The 22,190-nt window shown below is 34.0% G+C and overlaps 1 protein-coding gene across 5 annotated transcripts in view; it reads left to right on the top strand.

Moving 5' to 3' along the window:
* Positions 1 to 1,452: 1,452 nt before the first annotated feature.
* The window catches only part of LOC111061625 (NAD kinase 2, mitochondrial), a 64,036-nt gene continuing 43,298 nt past the window's right edge, over positions 1,453 to 22,190 (top strand). Inside the window, exons 1-5 of one of the 5 annotated variants that reach the window (XM_039441781.1) lie at positions 1,551 to 1,729; positions 7,578 to 7,635; positions 8,709 to 8,906; positions 9,671 to 9,811; positions 10,865 to 10,973. In XM_039441781.1, coding sequence (XP_039297715.1) covers positions 8,867 to 8,906; positions 9,671 to 9,811; positions 10,865 to 10,973 — 290 coding nt within the window. In that variant the 5' untranslated portion in view covers positions 1,551 to 1,729; positions 7,578 to 7,635; positions 8,709 to 8,866. Of the gene's footprint in view, positions 1,770 to 7,577; positions 7,636 to 8,708; positions 8,907 to 9,670; positions 9,812 to 10,864; positions 10,974 to 22,190 lie in introns of all 5 variants that reach the window. The other 4 variants (XM_022349647.2, XM_022350313.2, XM_022350966.2 and 1 more) reach the window with 4 other exon arrangements.

Here is a 22,190-nt window from a genome sequence, read left to right as displayed (position 1 = left end):
CTGTAGATTCATACATTTGGAAAAAGGTGTACCGTATTTTATTGCCATTTGGAAAGATATTCATCTGAAGAAGAACTACCTATTTAAATCATAAAGATTTATTGACAGACACCCACATAGTGCACTTTCTCAGAAATTTCAAGCAATAGAAAGATTATAATTAAGCAGGATATAGGCCTAGTTTACTAAAGCACAGTTCCAAGTAGAATGTAGTTTATGTTACTCTTCATGCTCAAGTTACTCGTGTAAAAATAGTAATAATATTTGTTGTATGAAGTGCGACTTGACTTGAATTTCATATCAATTGTTTGTTTTATTCTGATTTGTATATTCAGATTGATCATTTAGTGTATAAATTGAAATGGACATACCTTACCTACATAATATTTGGACAATTAGACAAAATTAGGAAATTGAAGAAGTTTTAGGCAATAGATGCTAGAGCACAAGATTTCTTTTTCTAGCCACGCCAATTATTTAACTACAAATTATTTATTAATTATCATGTAAAACGGTTGTTGGCTAATTGGTGAATAAAATTTGATTGGATTTGAAAAATTAGCCTGTTTTTTCTTTACCGACTATTGTATTGTTTGCTCTATCCAATAAATAAATAAGAGTTTTAAATAGATTAGCATCCTTGCACTCCAATTCTAACCTACAAATTTGACTAACCTTTCATTTACTTCAAATGGTTTTTGTATATTATTATAAAAAATTACATCAATTCTATTCTTTACTTTTACTTCTCTATTGGAATATTTTGTCTTAGTGAATAAAAGTTACATTTTATGGCCAACATTGGAGTCTTTCATCAAATCTCTATACGTAAATTCAATAGGTACCCAACTGAAAGCTTCAGTTGAAAATTGTAATCCTTGCTGTCCAAATTCTACAAAATTTAATTGCTGGCACAATTTAAATAGGCCTAATTGAATCACGCAACATAAAAATTGAGTTTATCAGATAAACTTTAGCTTTACTGTATTTGTATTATAAACTAGCCTAACTTTAAAAAATACATTTAAGAAAGAATAAGAGTAAAAATAAATATGTCAAATCTCAACAGACTGCATAAACATTCCATTATAGAGAATTAAAAGAAAACTAGCTTTACCTTCAAGAACAGCTCAAGACTGGCTATTAAAGCAATTATTGCAAGAGGATAATTTTATTCTATATCACTTTTTAATATTTTAGATAAGAATCTCAATTATCACTTATTCGAAAAACACTCAACAGTATGATACTAAATAAAATTACATTTTCATCACATAATAAGGTCCTAACTAAACATAAGACTGGAAGGTGAAGGTCTGTTGTGCTTGTAGTTGTAGGCTAATATTTATTCAAAACTTCCATACTAATAATTTGGAAATTGGAAATGGAACAGATACTACATTCTGTAACAGAGTATTGGAACAGTTTATTATCCTCCTTGGAACAGTTAACAGTATGATCGAGATGGCAATGACAAAATCATATAAAAATATAACGGTTAATATTTTGACGTTTGAATAAATTTATTTGAGTGGACAAAATAAATTGAAGTTGAATGATTGATTATGCTAATGATTTTGATATGAAATTTTTACAATGTGACACCAAAGTTCACCTTCGAATCTCGCTACAATTAGGCGCGCTCATTAATTACTATTACCTATTTATCTTGAATGCAGAAGTGTTTTAGGTTATAATATTTTGATTTCAAAGAACATGTAGGCTGAAGGTACGTTTCTGTAAAAAATGTCTCTACAATTGAGTAGTAGGTAATTATTTAAAGTAGCATAAAAAGTATTATTTATTTTCTCTGACGTTTTTGAATTTCTCAATTCTTAAATAAGTTATCTTATCTCTTTGGTTCGTTAGTTGTCTTCTGTTATGTGGGAAATATAATATATGACATTGATTGTCAGCACCTCTCTCTTGCGTACAAATGATGACGAGCGAAACCTTATGATTAATGGTTTCAAACAAGACAAATTCTATGCGTAGCTTGAGTTGGTATTGGACACAAGACTGGGAAACTAGGACACCGGTGATACACCAAAAGTGTGAGGCCAGTCATACCATAACACTGGTTTCCAAGTGAATCGCAGGCCATTGGCTCTTATACCGCTTATTAGACAATTGACATCAGTGGAGACACCAGTGGCCTATTTGATATCCAGCTGGTGTCCCTTAGTCGTTAGTGAGAAACCGCCTGAAAACCAAATTGTGGTATCCTAACATGTGTCCCTAGTTTAATATGCGCCATAACAATCAATATCGGTACCTTACAACTCGCTCGGACACTTGGTGTCCCAGCCTTTAGTCCAGTCAATATAGACTGGAAAGTGTTTTTGGAATTCTGATACTTGAGGTGTCCTTAAGCGCGCCTCTCTACTAGGAAATACTGAAATGAAGTGCATGTAACGGGTGATTCTCATAAAACATAATCTCATAAACTTATATCATTGTGCAAAATACTGTGAGGACAATACAGATGGTGACTTAGTATTTTAGTATTTATTTAAATGATGTTGGTTGAAGCTAAAAATTGAGTGTTTTTCACAATAAAAGGAGCATTGTTGTCAGGTGTACCTGGAAATCTATATGAGATAGAGCGCTCTACCTGGTCTCAGATTGTAGAGCACAAAATTACGCCTAGAGGATTTGAATTTTACATCTAAATGGTAGCAATCGGGAGATATTGTTGATCAAATCTAATACTAAATATCATGAAAATTGATTTTATTCTTAAAATTTTAATTATTTTTGAAAAATCATAACTCAGTACTCATTGGAGATAGAAAGTTCCGAATGATCTCATTTCATTCAAAATTTCATAATCTTAAAAAAAGACGAGAGCAAATTTTTCTGTCCGATCACTGGATTTGGCATAAATAGCTGAAAACTGGAAAATGAACTGAAAATACGATGTTTTTGAGCCACTCTGTATTTAGCACAAGGAAATTTTGCATGAAGAATTTGGTTCTGGACTTTTCTCATATATCCAAATAATATATTGAAAAATCAGAACTACAATATAAATTGCAAGCACCAATGTATATAGTGACTGGACTACTTGTGTTCTAATGTAATATGAGATAATAATTATTGCCCTCGACTCAGTTGGTAATCATAAAGGGGGCGAGAGGGAACATCGGTCTCACTAGTGTCCTTCTGTACCACAATGCTGGCTATAATCCAGAGGTCCAGGTTCGAATCCCAGCCCGGGCAAGTAATTTTTCTCGAGCCACTTCCCTGTTTCGGATGGACACGTAAAGGCGTCGGTTCCGGCTGTCTAAAAAGCAGTCGTAAGGTCATATCAGAGGGCCTGAAATTGATCAGCTGTGACCTGAAAACTCTTACACCAGACCCGAGCGAGCCAAGTCACCTGATATTATTACTATTATTATTAGTATTACTGTAATACGAGGCCTGTTCTGATTGTATGGGATCTCTGGAATCTCTAGTATTTTCATATGTAGACCGAATGGTCGAGGAGGTGGGGGATTAGAAATATTCTATAGGAAGAATTTGAAAATAGAAGAAATCGCATGCAATTTTGAATCTGCTGAATTGATATGTTTGAAGGTTAGTGATAGGGATAAATCAATAATCGTAGCAGAATTCTATAGACCTCCATCTCAAAATGTTAACTATTTTAATGATGAATTGGAAAATCTCTTATCTCTGGACGGGATTAAAAATGAAGAAAATGTTATCATGATGGGTGATATTAATATACAGGGTGGGTGAAAAGTCCGAGAACGGCTTAATATCTCATACACAAAGGTTATTTGACCGTGGGTGTGATTTGGGATCCTACTCAAATTTAAAATACTACTTTACTGTGACTTCAAAAATGTGGTCCGCCATATTGAATGCTACTTTATTTTTTTGAATCTGCAATCAGCAATTTTGAATCTGCTGAATTGATATGTTTGAAGGTTAGTGATAGGGATAAATCAATAATCGTAGCAGAATTCTATAGACCTCCATCTCAAAATGTTAACTATTTTAATGATGAATTGGAAAATCTCTTATCTCTGGACGGGATTAAAAATGAAGAAAATGTTATCATGATGGGTGATATTAATATACAGGGTGGGTGAAAAGTCCGAGAACGGCTTAATATCTCATACACAAAGGTTATTTGACCGTGGGTGTGATTTGGGATCCTACTCAAATTTAAAATACTACTTTACTGTGACTTCAAAAATGTGGTCCGCCATATTGAATGCTACTTTATTTTTTTAAATAGGAAGGTGGTCATGCGATACATGATTTCGATACGGAATTTTAAGAAAAAAATAATGGCGAAAACCACATATCGATATCTCGAACCGTTTCCAAGATAGTCACATTATTAATCAATACTATTCTCCTACAAAGGAGAGGAAAAAGTCCGAGAACGGCTTCATATCTCATACACAAAGGTAATTTTATGGTGTGTGTGATCGGGGATCCTACTCAAATTGAAAATACTACTTTACTATGCCTTCAAAAATCTGGTCTGCCATCTTGGATCCGTTATATTGAATGCAACTTTATTTTTTTAAATAGGAAGGTGGTCATGCGATACATGATTTCGATATGAAATTTCAAGAAAAATGAATGGCAAAAACCGCATATCGATATATCAAACCGTTCAGAAGATATTCTAATTATTAATCAATATCATGCTTATCAAAAATGAAATACATATGTGGTATTGATTAATAATGTGAATATCTTCTGAACGATCTGAGATATTGATATGCGGTTTTCACCATTCATTTTTTCTTGAAATTTCGTATCGGAATCATGTATCGCATGACAACCTTCTCATTTAAAAAAATAAAGTTGCATTCAATGTGGCGGATCCAAGATGGCGGACCAGATTTTGAAGTCATAGTAAAGTAGTATTTTCAATTTGAGAGGGATCCCCAATCACACGCACCTTGGAATCACAATCTTTTATGAGATACTAAGCCGTTCTCATACTTTTTTCTCTCCTGCTTTAAATAGTATTGATTAATAATTTGAATAGATAGAATAATAAAACTTACGGCAGTTACTAATCATTATTCATAAAAAAAATACTTTTTTCTGTGGAATCCTTGAGGACTCTTTATATGTAGGATATGTAAAGCGAAAAACCTCACTGGAATCTATATACTGTATCTTGAAAAGAGAAGGTCAAGAAGAGTTCAAATATACCTAACAACTAATATTGTTGTTGATGCCTGAGAATTGCCTGGAGAAGCCACTCAATAAAATTAACCAAGTTTATAATTTTTAGTCTTTAGTCTTTCTGAAAATATTATGAAATTGTAAATTTAGAATATAGTAAAGTTTCCATCGAATATATACGAAATTCAAACTTACTGAGTAATGGCTTGCTCAATTCAAACTTCCTTTTTGAAGGAAGCCATGATGCATAAATAATTAGTTTGTCATACTAAATAATAAATAAGTAGGCCCAATCTGTTGAACTGTAAAATGTAACCCCTGCATTTTTACTTCCCTTGCCCTATTACCATAGGTAACGAAAGGAAAGTATTGCTTTCCAAAAAAATTTAAGGTACCCTGAAATTGTAAAGATGAGGGATATCTTCGACATCTACGAAAGCCAGCTTTAAGGATTGCTTTTTGAATAACTTCTATTCTTCTTAGATGGGTGCGGTAGGCTGCCCCTCATGCTAAGATACTAAATGAGAGGCGAGACTGTACAAAGGCAAAATAAGCTACTTCAAGTTCGTTGAAATTGAGAATTTCTCCAAGCTGCCTGAATGCAAATATATATTTACGTAAAGTTTTCAATTGGAAGTCAATATGTTGTATCCACTTAAGTCTGGAATCAAAAATGACGCCCAGACACTTATATGAAAAAACTTGTTCAATACTTTGACATCTGCACGAATTATTTAAAAAGTCATTACAATTATGAATTTTAAGATCCTCTAGATTGTAATCAGTTGTATGGGTTAATGCAATTGGCATGAACTTGGTTTTAGATATATTTAGTGATAATATATTTTGATCAAGCCATTTTATAACAATAAGTAGACCAGATAAAGCTCTGTTTTGGTTTCAAGCCCAGTGCTTCCCTGAACAAGTATTAAATTATCATCAGCGAAAAGGAAAATTTCGCCATTCAAAGTTAACAGAGAGATATTATTAATATAAATTGAAAAAAGTATTGGGCCTAGGGTACTTCCCTGAACAACCCCAAAATTGATTGGTGACTTCTCTTCCTCTGCCCCACATATAGATACATATTGATGTCTGTAAGGTAGCTGGAAAACCAGTCAATAGCCTTACTCACAATTCCTATTGTTTTCAATTTATCAATCAACTTATCTCTGTCTACACTATCGAAGGCTTTTTTGAGATCAAAAAATGTCATCAAAGCCTTCATATCACCTGACACAGCACTATGCAAAGCTTTGTTCACATCAAACATCACATCAGAAACACATCTGTCACTCCTAAAGCCATATTGCCGGTCTGTAATAATGTTATTCAATGTTAAGTAAGCAACAAGTTGCTCTTTGGCAATTTTTTCTAGAATTTTGGAGAAAACTATCAGTAGAGAAATCGGTCTGTAATTATTTTTATCTGAAAAACAGCCTGTTTTATAAAGTGGAAAAACTTTGGAAATCTTAGAAATATCAGGAAAACTCCGTTGGTCAAACTCAGGTTTATTATATGAAGGAGAGGTTCAAGGATTATATGGATATTATCTTCAAGGAGGCAGGCCGAGATCCGGTCGTAACCAGGCGCCGAACCACCTCTTAGTGCGGTCACACACCTTAACACGTCCTGCTCAGAAACAGGATGAAACGCAAATTCTGTGTCTATAACATAGTCAGTATCATTCACTATCAGAGCACCACCTGAATCGATCGAACGAGCTAGATTCTCTCCTACTGCAGCAAAAAAAAATGTTGAAATCATTTGCTACATCTCTGCAGACAGTGATAGATGTATGTGGTGAATTGGACAGAAATTTATCCAATGGAAAGCTATCCTTTTTCACATATCTTCCTCCTAACTCGTTTATCAGCTTCCAAAACAATTTATGATCATTTTGGCACTGGTTCAATTTATTACGATAGTACATCCGTTTTGAATTCTTAAGTTTATTTGTAACTTGTTGTCTGAAGATACAAAAATTTCGTTTCAGCTGTAAGTTAAATGGTTGGTTTTTTACTTTTTTGCTCATCTTGTCTCTTTCACGAATCAACACGATTAGATCTCGAGTGTTCCAAGGTTTGAGCTTCTTATATCTAGTAGAAATATTTTTTAATGATTTTTTAGAACTGGAGATTGCCTCAGAAAATAAATTGGAAAAATCAGCGGAACATTGATTGACGTCTTGTGCTTGTGTGATGCTATTGTAGTTGATGCGACTCAGGTTGGCGGCTAAGAGAGCGCGATCAATGTAGTGGTGTGTGATAGTGTCAGTCATGTCAGTCTGTGTAAAATTGTCAAAATCAATAGTGAGTCCTATGCTGTAGTGATCTGTCAAGTGCGATTGCAAAACAGCTGATCGCACATTTACCATATCGTATAAAAATGATCTATACAAGATTTTGTTTTTTCAGTTACTCTTGTTGGTTTGTCAATGCACTGAATAAGTCCTGCTCCTATCAATGTGTTTAAGTAAGTGTCAGTGTTCAAAGTATTTCCTAATAAGTCAAAGTTGAAGTCACCACTCCAAATAATTGTTGTGGCTCTATTGAATTGGTTAATATAGTCGTCCATTGAGTCTAAAAATAATTGAATATCGCAGTCGAAAGTCCGGTAGAAAGCCGGTAGAATTTTGATTTTTGAAAGAAAATTCCAATTTTAAGCCATACACATCAGCAATAGCAGTTTGTACGGCACTCACTGATAATCTTTTACTGTAGTAAACTATAACACCGTCGGCTCTGTTTCGACGTCTGTCAGTAATTACATGTTCAAATCCCTCTAAAGGTATTCCCTCCTCACCTTCTCTCAACCAGCATTCTGTTAGTATTATAAAATCCAAAGTTGGTAAACTATCTAGATAGACCAAAAGTTCATCTACATTTTTGGAAAAGCTACGAATTTTACATTGAAAAAACTTCAGCTTCTCCCTCCCCCCCTCCGTAGAAAAGAAATTCACAAATTCATGTGTTGATTCAAGTTCTAAACATATGTGGTTAAAACATGATAAATGATCGTCATCAATCATTCGACTGAACCTCCGTCGACTGCGCACAGGCCACCCACCCAACTGGTCAACAAATTAACAATCGCACACAATTATAGAAAAAAGGATTGATTAACCTGAGAAATACTTGGAATTTGATCGAAATAAATGAGTAAACTAGAAATAAATTAATTGAAGAGTAAGATATATTAAATAGAATTAAATTTATGAAGTTTCATCTTTGAAAGTTTCAAACTTTTTTCGTGAAAAATAACTCTGAAACATATACTTTAATTTATGCTTTTTTAAGTGAATAAAGAATAACAAGCTAAAACAGTTTCCTAAAATTGTACAGTAAAACATACGAACGAGGTGCAAACAACTTTTGTAAAGTAAAGTGCCAGTTCTAAATAAAAAATAAATAATAAAAAGTAAAATATATTCTGTTTACAAATCGAAAATTTTACAATGCCTCAATTGTATCTAATTCGATTAATATAATAAAGTTATCTTTATTCAAAGTTAGGTAGATTCTGCTTTATTCATTCTATTTTCACAGGTTTGAAGGTTCGCTCATGTGAAATGAAGTTTTTTTTTTTTTAAATTCTAAACTGGATGACATATCAATATATTATTTTTTTGAATACATGACTTTCATTCAAAAATCATCTCTAAATCAGTGTCTGAAAGAAAACAAAGCTAACTACGATATAGGAGATGTGGAACATTTTACGAAAAAACATTGGCAGAGCTGTTGGTGAGTATTTTTAAAATGCCAAAAAACTATTTTTATAGAATAATATTTTTCAAATTAACGGTTTAATTCATTTGCAAAACCATAGGAATACTATGATTATTAATGGAGCAATAATGTGGCCTACCTTACCTAGACTGATATTTCACTGGTTGGAAATGAACACTCTCATGCACTTGTTTTAGTTTTCCAAAATTGTCACAGATTGCCAGATTGTCCAGATTGTCAAAATTGTCACAGAGTGATGTTACTCTTTTTTAGTGTCTGAGAAATTTATTTTTAGGTGTGTTGGGAGTACTGTAGGCTAAGGCTACCCAGTTAAAAATTGAATACTTGAAAAGTAATGTATAATCTTTTGTATAGCTCTGTAGTTTTGTTGAAAGTACAGTAAGTTATAATAATTGAATGCTTGAGATGTGTTAGAATATCACCTCATACCTACCTATATTGAATTCATTCTATTATACATATGTCCGATATTTTATATTTCCTTTATCATTTCATTTTTTATTTCCATTTTTATACTTATGAAATTGTTTTATTTCACAGATGATGATGATGTGTAATCACATCAGAAGCGTCAACGATAAAATTTTACAGTAATAATTAGTTTATACTAATTATAATTATCTGAGTTGACACTTAAATTTAACATTTCATTCTCAAGTTCCAGTCTATTCTGTAATACAATTAATTTTTGTGCTTCAACCAAGCTTCAATCAAGTGCTGGTCATGGTTTATAAAACCTGATGTTTATATTTTTACAGTATGCAGATGCAGCTATACGACAAGGCCTCAATTCAAAATCAAAAGGGCGTTAATTGTCTCCAAGATGACAAGGTATGAATTGGAGAAGTTCAGAGACCCTAACTTTGACAAGACTGATATTGAGAATGTGGTTCGGAGAGGTGAGTTGATTTCTAAATCGGACTGTTTCGAACTTTAAATAGCATCTTAATACTTATGTAGGATTTTTTCCCATTCCTCTACAAAATAAACAACGTTTTAACTTCAACTATATTTTTTTCGCAACTTCTAATAATTATGAGTTCATCTTGAAACGTCATGAACTGAACTGTTTATTTACGTGTTTATGGTATTGACTTACTTTGAATGATTATACACGAATTCTTATGAACATGCGTGCGTAATAAAGGCGAATCTTCACATGTCGCGAGATTAACAATGAATTCTCTTACATGTTTTACATAACATTTCAGGTTTGCAATTATGAAACAACAATTACAAACTAATAATATTATAATATTATATCTTACTGCATAAAATATCTCACTACTGTATTCTCATGCATCCCAATAATTGATAAATTGGATTACTTTGAAGGAATCTGGATTACTTATCAATATACTATGAAAAATTCACTATCCCCATACTTACATATTTGCATAGTTTGATGATACGGTACTCGAATTGTGAATTTCCAATTGAAAAATTAAATCAAGGAATTAATTCCTCTCAAGGAATTACGATTACTTAATTATATATTATAAAATATTTATATTATATAAATAATCATATATAATATAAATATTCAAATTTCACCATCCCCATACTTATCTTTGCATGGCTTCATGATAATTCAACTGTGAATTTGGTGAACTGGCGTAGCCTAGTAGTCTGGAATATCTTAAACGTCAGTCTGCCATTACTGCATCGATTATGGGGTTTATTCGCATTCCATCCGGCATTTTTATGTAATTCCTTACCTCATTGCCCACAAGTCATATACAAGTGGGATTAATAATCAGAATAAAAATTTGATGATCCTATCATTTTCTTTGGCAAGAACTCCATGACAACTATTCAATAATTTTCAGTTCTAATTGTAATTTAATTTAATGAATTCTGCATGTAATCGACGGACAAATAGTGGGCATTCTGTTTCTAACTTTATTAAAGAATAAATGGAAATCATTGTATATATCTATTTTTTGCTACAGGTATAGACTTGGATGCTATTAGGAAATTCTATGATGTGCATAAATCATATGAAACTTATGTGGTAGACACTCTAAACTCATTTGATATAGAAACAAGGATTGTAAACAGGTGAGCAATCTAAAGTAATATTGAAAGAAGTGGAATGCACGCAGACTAATAATCAATAAATAAAGAAATTAATAAATACATTATAAAGACTATACTGACCCTGTGCTGTGCAGTGCAAAGCGCCGCTTGGTTTGTAAATCCACTGAAAAAATCAAATCTCACCAAAATTGAATGATTTTTTATAGATTGCATTGTTTCATTGAGCCTCAACAAATACAATAATTGACAGAATTCGCATTCCACGTTAAAGATTCATTGAGACAATTTTCTTTCATGCTCAATTTCAGTAATAGTGACTCATTTTTTCATTATGCATAGTTATAAATTTTAAAAATTTGGTTTCAATTCATTCAAATATAAAGGGGCTAAAAAGAAATTTTGTAATTTTTTGACCCTTTTTAATGCAAATTTCTGGGGATGCATTATTGAATATCAGGTCGCTAATAATTATTATTGCTGTGATTATTGCCAAATTGTATTTATTTTTTTTAAATAATGAACATAGAAATATGTATTGAACCCTTTATCAATCGAATCCACCTATTTAATTCAAGGAAATCTTCCTCAGTATATTTTGTAGAAAATCTCAAGTATCACTGCAAATGTTATTTTATTATCAGTTTCATTGAGTTCATTGATAAATTTCACATGAAGAACAGTAATGTAAATTAGAAAATATTGGCGCATTATTGAAATTCATGTTGATTCATTTGTTGAAATAAAATAATAATATCGAAATAAGTTTTGTAAAATTAAGTTTTAATTAAAAACTTATTTATCTGTTTATTGTCTTGTAGAACACTGTTGTAATACGGTACTTTGATAATATTTCTGGGAATCACTGTTCGTGTTACCTTATGTTTCACACTAGCAAAGAAATAACTAAAATTGAATTTCTTACTTTGAAATTGGAAAGAATGGTAGAAAAAATAAACCTTTGAAATTTCTTTGTATATTGAACCAATACTTCTATTAGAAATTCTACATTTCCATCGTAGCTGTGAGAATAAAATATTATGAATGAATAAGCGTATCAAAAACAAGTTTTCAATCAATTAGCTTAGAGTTTTATGAGTTTTTAATCATAGAAGTACTCACCCATACACTTTCTACTGAAAACTCGTTATTGAAATAATTGGATCCTTCTCCTTTCTTTTAGTAAGATTTGAATAACCTTGTATTTTATATTTTTTCTTCTTTCTTCCTTATCTCTTCCTATCTCTCTTTTCCCTATCTTTCTTCTATTAGTCTCTCTTTCTTAAAACAGAGCTTTTTTCTATACATGATTCATTCCTGCCTGTTTTCTCCCACCAAATAATTTTTCCCTATTATCTCAATTATACAGAGTTGGGCAATGAAGAATGGAGGATTTGGAATAGCTGTTACATTCTCAGTTTTGAACAAAATTATTTTTTCCAGTATGTATCGTACTTGATGTTGCCATTTTGATAGGCCATATATTAAGCTGAAGTTAATACGAAGCTATTGTACTATGGACTTCAATTGTACGTGGTTTGTTGATGTAGATTATAGTTTGTCAATAAATAAATTACTTTTTAAAAAACAATTTTATTTATTACAAAACATTACAAAGTTTTTCATGAGGTCCGTTCGCTATGTACGCTAGCGAGGAACTGAGCTCTGAATACAATATTGTCTTCCACTACGACTATCCTGACTAAACAAGTTAATTGTGATTCTATGCAGTTTTCACTCATATAACTCCTCCATCCCTAAAGAGAACATCAGGGGGTGGATGAGCTGCAAGAACGGGTTGCACATTTTTAAAGAATTCTTTATAAACAATTATGATAATAATTATTAGAAGAACGATTTACAGTAGAAATGTCCATAGACTTATGCTTGTCGTAAAATTACTTTCTTCCCTTATGGGGGTGTACTTATTGACATCAATCGGATTAAAATTAAGATGTTCTAAATTAATTGTGAATTCTGGTTCCTGGTATTCATTCATAGTATTAATAACGTTGTCTAGGTTCAATAACTTAGGTCTATACTTCGATTCAGACAAATGATTAAGTTTTTTACCATTATAATAAAATGTATTGTTGTCGCTATTGATTAAATAAACTCCTTTTACAGATTTTGTTATCATTTCTGATTGCTTGTCAATTTTTATAGTTTCCTCTTTTGGAGAGATACACAAATAGCTATTCAATTCTGGAATCCATTTGACAATACTATTATCTATTTTCATCTTACTATATTCACAATTTGATGTAGTTCCTGATTCAATAATTTCTTTTTTGCAATTTAGTTTGTCATGATACAGATTTTCTATAGAACAAATGAAATTTGAATTTGTTTTTTTAGTACATTCACTAGTCAGACCTTCAATTGATATTTCTTTCTTTTTATAAATATCGTTTGACTTTAGTAAGTATCTGATTTTAGGTAGGACAGTTACAGTACATATTCATTTCGAAACATATTAGGTACAGAAAACAACTTGTATAGGTTATAATTTGATTCGTCTACAATTGGTAAGTTCAAAAAGTAAATAATTTCTTTAGAAGTTAGTTTACAGTTTACATGTATTAAATTTTCTAATTGCCACATATTTTCCAATTCGGGTTTTAATGATAATTTGTTCTGATAGTAACCAGCAATCTTGGTTATCTGATAGTACAATTCTCTGGTTGAAATAATACTAGGATGTAGAACTTTCAATTTACAGAATGTTAAAGAATTTTCAATATCTTGGATCAAACTTAATACAATGTTATATAAAATATTCAACTGATTCAGCAAATCTCTAAATCTCTATAGTTCTACATAGTCGCTAAGTTTATCATTTACAAATTTCAATTTACTCTCTAATTCATTGAAATTATAATTAACAATGTTTAAAGTCTGATTAAATTCAGCCATAATTTCTGAATTCAATGAATATTGGGCTGATATTTGATTTATTAAATTGTTTTGATTACCTATATTTCAAATGTTCAAGTAAATTATCATATATTTGACTATCATACGAGTCTAAATTTCCAGTAATACATTTTATTACAGCTCCTATTCCATTCACAAGTCCTCTTCTAGATCTCTTATTATTAGTTACACTTATAATGTCTAACTTATCTTCTATTACATTCTTAGTGTGATTAATAAATTTCAAATAGTTTACTATATCTCTTGCTTTGCTACCATTATCAGTTATAAATTCTACATTTTCCATTATTGGAATCTTATCTCTAATATTCTCTAATACCTTATCATAATACGTATTCAAATTATCAATATGATCAAAAATACTTTCTAATTCATAATAGTGTATGAAAGTGTGCTTTGAAATCTCTAATTTTGCAGAGCCTAAATCTGCTGCAATTATTCCCAGATTGTTACTTATATTCCGGAATTCTTCAGCTTGAGAAGAATGATTCGTCATACTCATTAGGCAGAGGAGGTACCTGGAAGAACAGGATTTGAATTAATGAAATCGGTTGTTACTTGTTCAGTTCTTTTATTAGTTTGATTTTTGTTCATTTTCTTTAACTTTCTAGGTGATTTTATTTTAGATAGATGAATTTTTTCTCTAGTGCTATGATGTCGGGGATTTATTTTGGTAGTTTTAAGTTCTCGATTCACTGATAGGAGAGTTTCTTTGTTGAATTTATTTTTTGTTTTACTCTGTTTTTACACATTTCTCACGTAAACGTCTTTTGGAATTTCTGGTAGTTCCTCTCGATCTTTGTTCCTTTCGTTGATGGCATGTTCTTTTCTACTTCGGTTTATTTCCTGTATGTGGTCGTACAATTTTTCTGTTCTTTTTTTATGACTACTTATGTAATCATTCATTACTTGTGTCTCTATGTTGATATCGAGAAGAGTGTTTTGGTCGACGTGTCCGTATAGAATTTCGAAGGGTGTGAGTTTGGTAACAGAATGGATACTATTATTGTATGCAATAATAGCGTAGCTCACCTTGTTTTCGATTGATTCATTTTAGAATTCGCTGCGATTGTTTAGAATTCGAATGTGTTCGATTAGTGTTGAATGTAATCTTTCAGCCATACCGTTTGAACGAGGATGTTGAGTACTAATGAAGTGAATCTTAATTGTGTGCATCTGTAGCAACTCTCTTACTAAAGTGCTGTTGAACTCTGTTCCATTGTCTGACACTATTGTTTCTGGTGTTCCGTGATGTGAAAAGACCACTTCTTAACTGGTATGCTTGAGCTTATCTGGAAAAGCTATCAATAATAGTTAGAATTTTTTGTTTATCGAATGTGATGCTGTCCATATGTAATCTGTAAAGGTCTCGTTGCTGTTGGAGTTAGATTCTACTCAAGGATCAAGGGCGTTCTTTCATATTTCGTTTTCAAACAGATTTCACATTGATTTATCAAATTTTGTATACTAGTTCTCATTGATGGCCAATAATATTTTTGTTTTATCCGATCGTAGGTTTCCTGAATTCCTCTATAATTCGTTTTTCCTTCGTGACAGTTCAACATAATAACTCTCATGTCTTCTTCATCTGTTACATCTAACAGTTTTTTCGAACATTTTACTAATACCAAGTCAAGGCGTTTGAAATGCGTGTTGACAAAAACATGTTTTTAAACATTTCGTTAGAGGTTTTGTGAGAGATGCGAAATTCTTAATGAATTTTCTATAGTATCCTAGTAGTCCTAAAAATCCTTTAATTTGTTTGACTGTTTTTGGTATGGGATAGCACTTAATTGCTTCAATTTTTTCGGGGTTCGGTTTTTCTCCATTACTGGTTACCAAGTGTCCAAGAAATGTTACTTCTTCTCGCAAGAAATCGGTCTCAACTAACTGCACTTTGAAGTTCGCTTTCCTTAATCTCTCAAACACTTCACGAAGTCTACTTATGTGCTCTTGGAGGCTAGTTGAATAAACGATTATATCGTCAAGGTAAACTAAACAGATTTCATTTTGAATATCTCTTAATACATTATTGATTGCTTTCTGAAATGTTGGGGGTCCATTTTTTAAACCAAACGGCATTCTTAAAAACTCGTAGTGTCCCGTGTCCGACGAAAAGGCGGTATTTTCTACGCTATTTTTATCCATCTCAATTTGGTGGAATCCTGAGAATAAATCGAGAACAGAGAAGTACTGTGATCGGCCTAATTTATCCAATATATCTGTGATGTTGGGTAATGGGAATCGGTCATCTATTGTTTTAGAATTTAGGCTACGGAAGTCGATTACCATTCGGAATTTCTTTTTGCCTGAAGCATCTGCTTTTTTGGGGACGATCCAGAGTGGGCTATTCCATGGGGAAGAACTGGGTTGAATTATGTTTTGTGCTAACAAGTCATCGATTTGATTATTGATTTCAGTTCGATAGACTTCTGGATATCGATAGTTTCTTGTGTAGACGGGGATCTCGTCTGTTGTCCTTATCACGTGCTTGATTTGATTAGTGAAGGAATGTTTTTCTCCTTCAACATAAAATATATCTTTATAATCTCTTATCAATTTTGTAATCTCAGATTTCTCTTCATTGTTCCGGTGGTCTGTCCTAATTTTGTTGAGGTCCAATGTAGGTTTACTGTGGTTAAACATGTTGAAATTTGGATGATTCAGTTTGGATTCAAAGTTTTCGGGTGATACACATTGATAGTTCTCGATAGGCTCAATTTTGATTGGTTGAATGAAGTTGAAAGTTTTATTTTCTGTAGTGGGATTCGTAATTGTACACAAAGCACGACCGTCTGTCACTTTAACTAGCGACTCAGGAATTTCTAAGCCTTTGATGTTTCTGTAATGTAATACACCATCACCATTCACAATGCCATTGACCCTCATGCAAACAATACGCGATGTTCTGGCTTCAATGAGATGACTTTCTATTACCTTCTCATTTGCCTTCTCTCTCTGATCTAGATTGTGATAGAAAATAGGTAATTTTCTCCCACGCTATATTATTACATTATTTACAAAGTCAAACGAGCATTCCAATTTCTTAATGTTATCTAAGCCTAACAACAGATCAAATTTGTCATGAAAATCAAATAGATGGAATTTCAATTTTTGTTTTCCTAAAATTTGGATGTCACAACTGAAGTTTTGTTCGGACGTTATATGAATGTTCCCCTTTGTTGTCTGGCGTTGTGTGGTAGAGGGGGCAATTAAAGGGTGATGTGTATAGCATAATCGCGCCAGTTGCCGATTGACAGCCAATCGAACAGCTCACTTCTCGTAATGTCGATTTTTGCAAAGTGATCTATTGATTTATTGTAATTTATTACAAGTGTCGTCTCGTCTCGTATCGTGATCTGGACCCGGGATCCTGGAAGCAAGGAGGATTTGGACATGAAGGTAGGCCTATGTTATTGTGCACTTAGCCATTTTAATTGTTCAACTTGCTACCCGACACCAGACAACCCAAAAAGTTCTCGATGTAATTGATACAGTCCACAAACCAGAGTGCTGTTTGAGCCAGCCTCTGTCGAATAAACAAGTTTTCTTTTGAAGTTCTGTGAACTGTTGTTACTTCGAAGGGATCTTTTACTTTCGTTTCTTTATAGAGTTCTTGTCCGAGAAATGGTTTAATAAAAGATTTTGTACTTGCGGAATCGATTAGTATTTTCAAGTTTGTTTTGGGGTCATAGAAATACGGTAGCTCATTATCGGTGTCTCGGAGATTCATTATGGAGAATCGTTTTGTAGGCTGGTGTGGCCTAAAAAATGGTTTTCCTCAGATTGTTCAATTTCATTGAACTTTTGTTCGTCAAAATAAATTTGACTGTTCTGCTGATTTTCAAGCGATAGATTTTGGAATTCGGGTATTTCTTCGAAACTGTTTGTAGCTTTGTCTACTTGATTTTGTTGCTGGATGTTGTTGCTAGTCATTTGAAATAGACGTGGATTTTTCTTGGCTGGTCCGTCATATGTGTTTCGAGTGGAAATACTCATTGGGGTAGGCTGGTACTGTTGTTGCTGCTGTTGTGGTGGTGGGTTAGGGTGTTGATACTGTTGTGGTTGTCGAAATTGTATGTCTGGAAATTGTTGGGGTTGAAACTGGTGGTGATTGTGTTGGAATTGATTTGGGTTTCCTTGGAAATTTCTTTTGATTGGCGGGTTGCCTGACAGTTCATTGAAAACAGGGGTTCTTTTTTGTTGGTAGTAACTTGCTAAGCTTGGTTTTTGGTGATTTTGTGTTTGAGTTGGTGTCATTTTAAATTGAAAATCGTTACACAACATGTTGAGTGCTTGTTCAAGAGAGCTTGGGTTTTTCGTTCTCATTAGGGAACCGACGGGTTCACGTAACCCTCTCAGAAGTACTCTTAATGCTAATTTTGATACATACTGGCAAAGAACATTGGAGGCATGCGGTTCTTTGTTAACAAAATAAGCGATTTGAAGATTCAAAAGTTTTTGGATTCTCTGATAGAAGTTGAAAGGTGTTTCGCCAGGTTCTTGTTTTAATTCACTCAATTCTAGATTCAACGTGAAACAGTCCCTCTTGTCTAGATAACTAGCTAGCAATACGTTTTTTACGTCAGGCCAATCATAGCTACCTGAACTACTCACTACTTCATTGGCTTGTCCTTTGATTTTAGATAGAATTGTTGAATACAAATACTCATTTTGAAAATCATCTGGGTTACTTTTTAGTTTTACATAAAACTTAGCTACTAACTTATCTACAATGGTTATGAATCTGTTCAACAGTGTTGGTTCTCCAAAGAACTCAGGAATCATGTCAAGATACTCCTTGAGAACAGGAGTAGTACCTGGTGGTACAGAAGATCCTGCTGCTGGCAATTTAGGGGAAGGTGGTCTTGGATTCATTTTTAATAAGTCATTATGAATATGTGGGTCAAAAATGTCACAATAATAAAATAGTTCAAAAGATAAATAATTGTTTCTACTCACAAGATAATATCCAACATTGCACTATGATTTCTTAACACTATTTCACTGATTACAATTTGCTTTTGACACAAGTGAAGTTCTCTGTGGCAATATTCACTTGACACAAATGATGTTTGCGACGACTTCTCAACGGTGAAAACCGACGAATTATTTCAATGTTTCGGAAAATTATTTTTACTAATTTCACGAATTGACTTATTCTGCACTCATATAACTTGTATACATGAGCTTTGAGCTAACCCCCGAAACAATAGTCACAAGATGACAGGCCCAGTGACCGAGGGGGCCACTCCACATCTCCACGCAACGAAATGAGGTGTCCAGGGGGCTCTGCCTTGAAAATTTCATAGTTTCTCTCGATGGAACGATACAGTATTGAGGTTGATATGTCATCTTCTAAATTGTGGCAAAAAATCATGCATCATTATAATAATAATAATAATAATAAATCATTTTATTTGTTTCGACAATTATTGCCATACAAATGAGTTGAGTCATTTACACATGAATATAGATAATTTTTTGTATATATAAATATTTTTTCTACATCAATATTATAACATGATAAACCAATCATAATGCCACCAACCAAGTACCAAGTACTTGGCATCATTATTAGATAAGGATCTGAATTCACAGTGACATTCTCTCAAAAAATTAAGGGCCAATACAGTCTCGACCAATGACACAAAAAATAGTCAATTATTCGTCATTGATACAAAATAAAATTTCAAACAGAAAACCTTATATTTATCCACCCACGTTCCTCCACGGCAGATGAGGCAAGGTAATTTCTTGCACAGCACTCTTTCATCAACTTCTCTTAACGTCTGCAGGAGTGTTTGGTCAAAAACGGACGCCATTTTTCAAATGTTGTTTTCCGTACGTAATATTAATGTTTTATTTTTCCCTCTCTGATTATCAAAATGGCAACATCAAAGGTACATACTGGGAAAATATTGTGATCTTTCAAAAATGATTATGTCACAGCTATTGCTAACACTCCATACTTCATGGCCCAGCTCTGAATATCTTCTCAGTTATAATTATTATTTCATTCACTCTCCACAGTGTACTTTTTCCATGATACTTATATTTTGTATTATATTGCGTATCTTTCCTTTATTCGTTTTTCAAATATTGCGTTTAGTTTGTTTATTATTTGAATTTATATTGTAATACTGTGTTGTGCAATAGTTCTGTCAATAACAGTAGTTTAAAAAGGGCGACTCTGGGGCACAAGTGCCCCAGAATCGCCCTTCACCTCAAGGTCATCCAGGTCAACCAAACCTAACCTCAAGGTCACCCAAGTCGACCAAACCTAACCTCAAGGTCATCCAGGTCAACCAAACCTAACCTCAAGGACATCCACGTCATCCAAACCTAACCTCAAGGTCATCCACGTCATCCAAACCTAACCTCAAGGTCATCTAGGTCAAACAAACCTAACCTCAAGGTCATCCAGGTCAACCAAACCTAACCTCAAGGTCATCCACGTCATCCAAACCTAACCTCAAGGTCATGAACGTCATCCAAACCTAACCTCAAGGTTAAAAAAATAAAAAATAAATAAAAATAAAAAAAATAAAAAAAAAAATTAAAAAAAAAATTAGAAAAAAAAATAAAAAAAAAAATTAAAAAAAAAAATTAAAAAAAAAAATTAAAAAAAAAAATTAAAAACTCATAAAATCGGGAATAAATGGGAAAAAAAAAAAAAAAACAAAATCGGGAATAAATGGGGAAAAAAATAATAATAAAAAACACATAAAATCGGGAATAAATCGGGACTCGGGGCTCTGAACTCTGGACTCTGGACTCAGGCTCTGAACTCTGGACTTCTGGACTCTGGACTCGGGGCTCTGAACTCTAGACTTCTGGACTCTGGACCTTAAACTCTGAACTCAATTGTCCTGCATCGTTGAAAATGTCTGTCAACGAGATAATACCATGACTATGTAGTTCCTCCTCCTCAAGCTCAATCACTGCATCCCGCAGACATAGCTCACTGTTTGACAACATGTCACAGTAGATGGAATACCTGTCAGTGCTGACAAGCCGTCTTATACCAAACAGAGAAAAGTGGTGGTGGTGGTGGGGGTAACCTTCCTTGTCAACAGGTCTATGACAATGCCACCCCATCATGACTCACTTCTCAATTCTTTGTTATCATTAGTATAAAGAATTATCATATTCTATATAATTAAAGTCTTTAAACATAAATCCTCTATGGTGTAGTGGTTAGCAAGTCAGCTTCCCGAGTTGGAGGTTCTAGGCTCGAATCCAAGGCAGTAAAGGTAAGTATTAAAGGTCAGTATCAACAGAACCAGAGGATATATTTTTTGTATGTAGTGGGTAGACTGACCCACCACTGCCAGTCACCCCACCGCCGGTCGTCCGGCCACCACCGATTGCCCAGCCGCCACCGGTCGCCCCGCCAGTCGCCCCACCACCGGTCGCCTGGCCGCTGCTGGTCGCCCCGCCAGTCGCCCCGCCGGTCGCCCTGCCGGTCGCCCGCCACCGGTCGCCCGGCCGCCGCCGTCGCCCCGCCGGTCGCCCCACCACCGGTTGCCCAGCTGCCACCAGTCGCCCCACCACCACCGGTCACCCCACCAACAGCTGCCATCCCACCACCAACAGTCGACCTGCTGCGGCTGGCAATTGTCCCGCCAGCTGAGCATGAGCATTCTCAATGACCCTAGCTCCTCCTGCCACATGGACCATGCTCACCAGTATTCAGCATGTCTGTGGCAGGACGGTAGGGTCATCCACTCAGTGGTCAGTCAGTCAGTTCAATTACTGATCAGTCACTGATCAGTCACTGTTCAGTCACTGTTCAGTCACTGTTCAGTCACTGATCAGTCACTGATCAGTCACTGTTCAGTCACTGATCAGTCACTGTTCAGTCACTGTTCAGTCACTGTTCAGTCAGTGGCACTCGGCACTTGGTATGGGTCCAAAATGTATAAATAGCGGAGCTCAAACTCTCAGACCTCAGTATACTGATAAACACTGACCAGTATGTATATCAAACAAAGGAACCATAAGCCAACATTGGAGGAGGTTGCTCCTACCATATTGGAGATTGCTAGGTTGAAGCGTGAAATCAAAAAGAGGCATAAGGAAATCATGCTGGGTAGACGGATTGCAGAAGAGAAACATGTGGAACACTTGAAACCTCCAGCTGAGCCACTAGTCAACCTAGTCGAAACCTTCCAACAGATGCCAGTTCAACAACCACAACTACCTCCATCAAGAGCATCCAAGAAGCATCCCAGGTATCTGAAGCGTAGAATAAAAATGCACTCCAGGCATGTGAAGGGTAGGCAGAGACAATCCAAGCCA

Source organism: Nilaparvata lugens, chromosome X, assembly GCF_014356525.2.
Source record: "Nilaparvata lugens isolate BPH chromosome X, ASM1435652v1, whole genome shotgun sequence".
Classification (NCBI taxonomy): domain Eukaryota; kingdom Metazoa; phylum Arthropoda; class Insecta; order Hemiptera; family Delphacidae; genus Nilaparvata; species Nilaparvata lugens.
The sequence above is the reverse complement of the archived record's forward strand: the minus strand, read 5'-3'. Positions and strand labels throughout refer to the sequence as shown.